At 33.5% G+C, this 7,974-nt stretch overlaps 1 protein-coding gene across 1 annotated transcript in view; it reads left to right on the top strand.

Annotated features, from left to right (window-relative positions):
• Positions 1–3,175: 3,175 nt before the first annotated feature.
• The window catches only part of LOC112499950, an 18,909-nt gene continuing 14,110 nt past the window's right edge, over positions 3,176–7,974 (top strand). The window contains exon 1 of the mRNA XM_025103212.1: positions 3,176–3,274. Coding sequence (XP_024958980.1) covers positions 3,176–3,274 — 99 coding nt within the window. The remainder of the gene's footprint in view (positions 3,275–7,974) is intronic.

The following is a 7,974-nucleotide window of genomic DNA, read 5'->3' as shown; positions in this document are numbered from 1 at the left end:
AATAATTTCAAATAAACTGCAACCATTGAAATTATTATCAACACAAAAATATTTCTTTCAAAACTTCCTTTTTATGATAAAATAACATTTCTCATTGAAAACACAACATTACATCAAATCCGGTCACTTGATTTAGCCGGACTTCAACTCCGGTCAACTATCCGGACAACACATAGCATAAACTTTGTCCGATTAACACTTTAGAATTTATTCCAACTTTGTCCGGATAACTAGTCCGGACAACACCTCGCATAAAACTTAATCGATTTAACACTTAGAATCAAAATTATCTTTGTCCGGATAACAAGTCCGGACAATTCCCCGCATAAGGTTTGATCGATTTAAAGCAATCTGGACAATACCTCGTTTAACCTTTGTCCGATTTAAAACAATCCGGACAATACCTCGTTTAACCTTTGTCCGATTTAAAACAATCCGGACAACACACCGCACAAGGCTTGACCGATTAATACTTAGAATCCAAATCAACATTTTTGTCCGATTTAAAATCCGGATAAACCTTTTGAGCAAAAGACTGATTTCTTTCCAAATATAAACAAGATTCAAATAAAATCAGTAACAATTTTATGCAAAAGAGTTTAGAAATTACTCACCTTAACAAGCTTTTGAAATCAACCCCTTGAATCTCCAGACAAGAATAATCCGGTCCACTTCTCTTATCTTTTTAAATCGCACAACTTTTTAACCAAAGTAAGAAGAGAAATATGGAGGCTCAACCTCCCTTTTATACTTTCCAAAACTGGAAAGGCGGTTAACACAGCCGTCTCTTATGCATGCATTCACACTATCATTCATATATATATATATATATATATATATATATACTCATGCACATATGCAACTACATGCATGCATATCACATATATAAACATAATCTCATTTATGCATCTAAATTATGCATATTTTCACATACCAGTATGATCAAACATAACAATTTATCATGCTATCACATAATCATTTAATCAAATAATCACATATTAATTACCTTAGGTGATAACCAGAATCCGGTTATCACAGTTTCATTGTACAAATTGATCCAAGTGTTCTTCATCGGATACTTTTTTGTCCAATATCTTTCTTACCGATCACGTTTTTGTCCGATAACTCTCTAATCGGTCACAAGTTCGTTTGTTTAAGCGTGTCCGATAAAGTGTGTCTAGTCAAGTCTATCCAATAACTTTGTTGTGCGATAAGCATATTGCTTTGTGTCCGATAAACATTCCTTCCTTGTCCGATAACTTTGAACTTTGTGTTCGATAAACATTCCTTGCTTGTCTGATAACTTTGAACTTTTGTCCGATAAGCATTCCTTATCTGTCCGATATCTTTGAACACTTGTCCGATAAGCATTCTTTTGTTGTCCGACAACTCTAATTCTTTGTCAGATAAGAGAACGTTGTTGAACTTTTTAAGTGTCAAGAAATTCATTTGTGTGTGTTGTATTTTCAAATCCAGTCCTTGTCCATTATCTGAAAAAGATCATATTTTCAAGTCTTAAAAATGTCGAAAGATATGTTGAGCATAGGTTCAGACTCCAAGCCCCCAGTTCCTGTTGTGAGAGTATATGCAATGGAAAGTTCGGTTGGTTCATTTTCTAGATAACGAGGATGAGAAATTAATGGAATCTATCAAGAATGGACCGTATGTCAGTTAAGTGGATCTACCAGAACAAACTTCCGTTGAAGGAATTGTTGTGCCTACTTCAAATAGAAAGAAAGATCCACATTACTACACTGAAACTGAGAAACAAAGGGTCCTCATTGATAGAACGCTTTGACATATATGTTGATGGCCATTCCAAATGAACTTTTCAACCAAATTGACAGTATAGGTCCAACTAAAGAACTCTAGGATGAATTGGAGAAGCAGATGTTGGCAAGTGAAAAGTCAATCTAGACTAGGATGAACCAGTACATATGAAGGATTCAGAGCTCGAGAGAACGAATCAATTACTGAATCATACAATAGGTTCAATGTGATTCTGAATGGCCTAAGGAGGAATGGTATTCAGAAGTCAATGTCTGAGATTAATTATAAGTTTTTGAAGAATTTGAAGTCAGAATGGAACTCTCTTGTAGTAAATATGCAAATGAATAAAAATATGTCAGAGGAGGACATACATGATTTGTATAGCATTCTATATGAGTAAGAGGAAACTGTAAGAGAGTTGATGTCAGAAAAGAAGAAGGTGGTTGACTCCTTAACTTTGCTGTCAGGTAAGCAAGGTAAGGGAAAATCTGAAGGAAAGTGCTCTAAGTCTTTGAAGACAGAGTTGTCAGAACAGATCTAAAGTGAATCAACTGAAGATTCCTCTACTGATTCTGATGATGACATTAGGAAGTTCTCAAAGAAACTTGCGTTGCTGACCAAGAAGTTTCAAAATGGATTTGGTAAGAAGAAGTTTGGTAAGTTTGAGAAAACCAAAGGGAAGGAGGTCAAGCCTGAGAAGTTTGTAAAAGCTAGAGACCAGAGGGAAGTTAAAGTTGAAGAGATGAGAAGTTACAACAGTGGAAAGCCTGGTCACTTCATCAAGGATTGCGTGTTCAAAAAGTTTAAAGACTCAAACTACTATCTCAAGAAGGCTAATCTAGCAAAATCCCTTAAGGATGGAAAGGCCTTGGTTGCGGAAAAAGAAAGCTGGCTGATCAATTTTTTAGATGATGAAGCTGCTCATTTTACTCAAGTCAACATGTGCTTAATGGTTAGGACTAAAGCTGAAGGCTCATCATCTGAGAACGAATATGAGGTAAATGATTCTTTAACTGATGAGTTGATGAAAGAAATAGAAAACATGAATGCTGAGTTTAAAATTTTGAAAGAGAGATTAAAAGGAGAAAGGAATTTGATGCTTAAGTTTAGAGAAGAAAGTTGCGAGTATAAGTGTTTGAGTGAGGGTATGAGGGAAGAGCAAGAAATTCTGAAGTCAGAAAAGACAAAAACTGAAAATGAATGTTTACTACTTAAAAAGAGGCTGAGTGAAATTGAGTGCGAACAAGATAATATTCAACTTAAATTTGATGTGATTTTTGCTGAAAGATTGAATCTTTATGACAAAAAATAGTTGGAAGATATTATTTACAAAAGGGGTCAGTCTGAACAGACACTAATTTTTTTGACAAAGAACCCAAAAGATATTAGATTTTATAATCCTTAAATGGGTTTGGGTTACTCTGAAAATGGAACTTTGAAAAAGGCCCCTAAATCTTTGTATGATTTTGATAAATGGGGATCAACCAAATTTGCAATTCTTACTGTAAAGGAAATCTTTGTCAAGTCAGAATTTGAATCACCTATTTTTGACAAAGATGATAATGATAAATCAGAAGAAGATTTTTCAGAAAAATCAAGTTTTAAGTTAGTTGGACTATACGATAATCTGAACTCAAGCTACTAGACGAGAAAAACTATTTTATACATACAGATCTTGATTCATTGTACCTAACTGATAATTTTTAAAATAAAACTTCATCTGTTTTTGAATCATCTCAAAATATTTCTGAAAAACTTTTCTAGTTTGTAGAATCAATGACTCCTGAAAGGTTTGAAAATCTTTTAAATGAATCTGATTCGAAAACAGAGGTGATTTATGACTCTGATAAGACATAAGAGATTACTGATCAGGACTAAAAAGTGCATTCTAACCTAAAATTTGATTCAAATTTGAAAATATCTGTCATAGAAAAATAAATTTATGATCTTGAAGATGAACCGAAAGCTGAAAAAGATTTACATTTTAAATCTCAAAATGATTTTCTGACCATATCAAGTGAATTTGAAAGTAAAATTTATGAGTTGACCATGCTTATTGTCTACAAAAATAATTTGCTTGCGTCCAATCTGAAAAAAGAATTAAGTTCATGTTTTGATGATAGAACTCAGTTTATGAGTAAAATCAGTAAGCTTGAGGAGGATCTCAAAACACCTTCAAAATCAGTTGTCATAAATTTAGAAGATGTTCAGATTGCCTCAAATTCAAAAACAACTGCATTGATAATATAAATCTTTCTGAAAGTAAATTTGAAGAGGAGAGCCTTCAAATTATAAAACTAATTCTAAGGCTACTCCCAAATCCGTCAAACTTGTTTTGAATGTAAAATATATTAAATCTGAATTGTTATCTGCTAAGCGCTCTACTAACGCAAAATCTTTTTCTATGGAAGAATTGCTAAAGATCGGTAACAATTGCAACATAAAGTATTCACAGAAGAATGTTGTCAAAAATGCTTTTAATAATTCTTCTTTTGTAAAGAATGTTTTTATGAATAAAAATAGTTGCAATTGTAAATTTTTAAAGCCAAAATATAATCCGGATGCTGATCTCAAGAATGTTAAAAACTTTTCACATCTGGATCTTTTATCTGTTTCTAAATGTCATATACATTGCAATTATTGTGGGTCAAACTCCCTTGCAGTTAATGTCAAGTGTAAAAAGCATTTAAGATCGAAGATTTCAAACTTTCAATGGTCCTCCATTTGCTAAAAAGAAAAGTGATTTCAAGAAAGATGTTTCTAAGTTTAAAAAGGAGGAGCCATATTTGGTAAATGAAAGATTTGTTCGGAAATGGGTGCCGAAAGCAAAATATGAATGGCGCGTTAAATCCATATGATCCACTGTTTCTTCTAACCCAAAAGGACCCCTTTGGAAATGGGTACTTAATCTCCGTGATTGTTTTTTCAAGACTGTCATGTGTGGTACGTAGATTCAGGATGTTCAAGACACATGACATGACACAGGCACCTTCTGATTGACTTTAAAGAAAAGCTTGGCGGAACAGCCACGTTTGGGAACAAAGAGAAAGGTTTTGTTCGAGGGTTTAGAGCATAATCTTTTGAGTATTAGTAATTTTTGGGATATTGGGTTTGATGTAAAGTTCTTCATCAGTGGTTGTATCATTATTGACTTTGAAGGGATTGAGATATTTGTGTGGAACGTTAAGGTAATCTATATGCGGTTAATTTTCCAACTCTGGCTGCTTCTAAGCCTGTTTGCTAAATCTCCAAAACAACAAAAGAAGACAGTTGTGTTATAACCGGATTTCAGACAACCTGGGTTGAGGTAACTTATATATGGTTATTATGTGAATTATGTGATGACATGCATGATATTAAATTAAGTGCATGAATAGTATGTGTATTTGAGAAAAGTTGTTACTGTGCATATATGAATTAGGTGTGTGCATATATGAATTAGGTGTGTGCATATATGGTGTAAAGCATACGTGGATTATATTATTTTATAAATATGAAGATGCGATATCTTCATAATAAAGTAAGGTTGATTTAAATAATAAAACGACCACCGCCCAAACTATTTTATAATAACAAAAGTTCGCCACCGCCTTGGTGAAAATATATAAAGAATGTAAAAGAGATAAGATCTTATCTTATCATCTTATTTTGAAAAGAAACCTTTTGAGATAGAAAAGGTGCTTGTGGCGGTGGAAGTGTTCGTGAGAAGAGTTTTGAACAAAAGTGATTTGAAGATTCTGTGTGGTTTAAAGATTTGTTGTATGTTGAATCTACAGAATTTGTGCTTGATAAGGTGAGTTTTGATAACTAAAAACCTTTATATATTGTTATATATAAATTGCTGGGTTTTGATGTTCGATTTTAAAGAAAGGTTAGTAAAACTGTTTTTAACAGTTTAAGATGAGTCTTATGAATTTGGGTTTTGGAAACTGTTCTGGAAAGATAAAGAAGAGATTGTTTCTTTAAAACAGTTTTATAAATAATATTCTGTTTTGAGAATTTAAAGGAGATTTGATGTTTGGAAATGATATCCTGTTTTTAAGGATTTAAAGGAGATATGAAATTTTTTGAAATCATTGAAAGAACAGATTGTTCTTGAGTTGAAAGTTTTGATGATAAAACTGTTTTGAAACCATTATTGGTTGAAAATTATAGAGAACATCTCATCAAGACGGTTGTGACTTCGGTTTGTCTTCGTTTGGGATTAATTTGTAGATTTTGTAGATAAAACTATGGAGGCTGTTTCATGAAGACAGTTGAGACTTTGGTCTGTCTTCGTTTGGAACTAATCCAAAGATTTTGATGAGAAAATAAGGGTGGCATATGAAGGAGAGGTGTACCATGGGATAAGGGTGGGGCATTTGTGTGTGGTTATTATAGCTCTTACTATTATGTCTTTTAAGATTACAATAGATTTGAGTTCTTACTTCTTTGTGATTTGAGGACTCAGAAATGTTGTTCTTATTAGAAATGATAGTATTGATGTTATTAAGAAGGGGAAAACTTGGCCTATGGCCATTGGTATTGGATAAAATCTATTTTGGATCAAAGGTTTGATTTTAGAGGAACCAGAGAGGCTCTGGTTGTTCCTTGAAAGGAACCAAAAGGGCTCTGGTTGGTCCTCATAGTAGAACCAGAGGGTTCTGGTCGTGGATTTGGAAGTTATGCAAGTCTTTGCTAAAATGTTTTAGTTAAACCAGAGGCTCTGTATCTATAGATAAGAGCTCTGTATCAAAATGATATTTTAAAAGAATTTTCAAAAGGTTTTTATACTTAGAAGTTTCTTACAACAAAAGACAGACCAGAGGGGCTCTGGTTGGCCTACACGGGTTGAACCAGAAGCTCTGGTTGTTCTTGCATTTTGAGCCAGAAGCTCTGGCTAGTAGAACCAGAGCTCTGATCATGTAAAATCCTTTTTCAAAATGTTTTTTTATCTTTGGAAAAGCTATTTTATTATCTATGAGATTGATCGATGAATGTTTTGAGAATTTTACCTAAGAGGCTCTGGTTGGCTTAACCAGAAGCTCTAGTAGAGGAACCAGAGGAGCTTTGGTCCTCTTATTCGTTGAAATATTTTCTAAGTCTGGTCTTTGGAACCAGAGGTTTGATGGACTCAAACAGAATGTGGAATTTACATATTGAGATGTGAAATGATTTTATTTGAATAAATGTTTTGGTGGTTATCACCCTGCAACTACATGGAAAAAAAGGTAATCTCACAAAACCTCTAGGTCTAACCCTGTTTTCAAATATGTGTTGCAGGAAATGCAAATTATAATGATAGTAAAGGAAAAGGGAAAATGTGAATTATTTCCCTATGTGCTTAGCTTTATGAAGATCATATTTGGATGTGTTTTTGAGAATAGATGTTATGGATACAAGAGCATGTATTTTGGAATTTTTGAGTTGTGTATTTTGTATTATAGACTCTTGTATTATGGACCTTTGTGGGATTGAGCATGTATTCTATGAATGAAATATGTGTTATATGCAATGTGAGTTTTGGGGGTGTTACAAGTTGGACATGGCATAGAAGATTATCTCATCAGAACTTCAAAGATATTAATAAGCTTGTAAGCAGTGATTTAGTAATTGGTCTGCCAGAACTCAGGTACGACAAGAATTCTCTCTGTTCTGCATGTGAAATGGGAAAGATTACAAGATCTTCACATAAAGCAAAATCTGTTTCGTCTTGTAAATCTCCTCTCGAAATGATTCATATGGATCTGTGTGGACCAGTGCGTGCTCAATCTCTAGGAAGCAAAAAGTACATATTGGTGATAGTCGATGAGTATTCCAGATACACGTGGCTAGAGTTTCTAAGAGCCAAATCTGATGCACTTGAGCTGATAATTGCATTCATCAAGCGTATCCAGGTTCTTCTACAACTTCCAGTTCAATAGCTTTGAAGTGACAACGACATTGAAATTACTAACGAGACCTTTCAAAGCTGTTGATCCCAGATCTCTCAATAACACTAATAATCAAGTTAAGAATAACCAAATTATAGTGTTTAGATGAATAAAATGATGAACACTCAAGAACAATGTATGAACATTCAAGGGAAAAGTACAATAAAAACCAATGAACTTTCTTGTTTGGAATGATTAAGTCCTTGAACTTTTTTTTGGAACAAATAAGTCCTTAGACATTCCAAAACATGTTAAATAAGTCCTTGAACATTCCAAAATATGTTAAATAAGT

The sequence above is a fragment of the Cynara cardunculus genome (genome assembly GCF_001531365.2).
Source record: "Cynara cardunculus var. scolymus isolate 2C chromosome LG 17, CcrdV1, whole genome shotgun sequence".
Lineage (NCBI taxonomy): Eukaryota > Viridiplantae > Streptophyta > Magnoliopsida > Asterales > Asteraceae > Cynara > Cynara cardunculus.
Note: the sequence above shows the minus strand (reverse complement) of the source record. Positions and strands in the feature narration are given on the sequence as shown.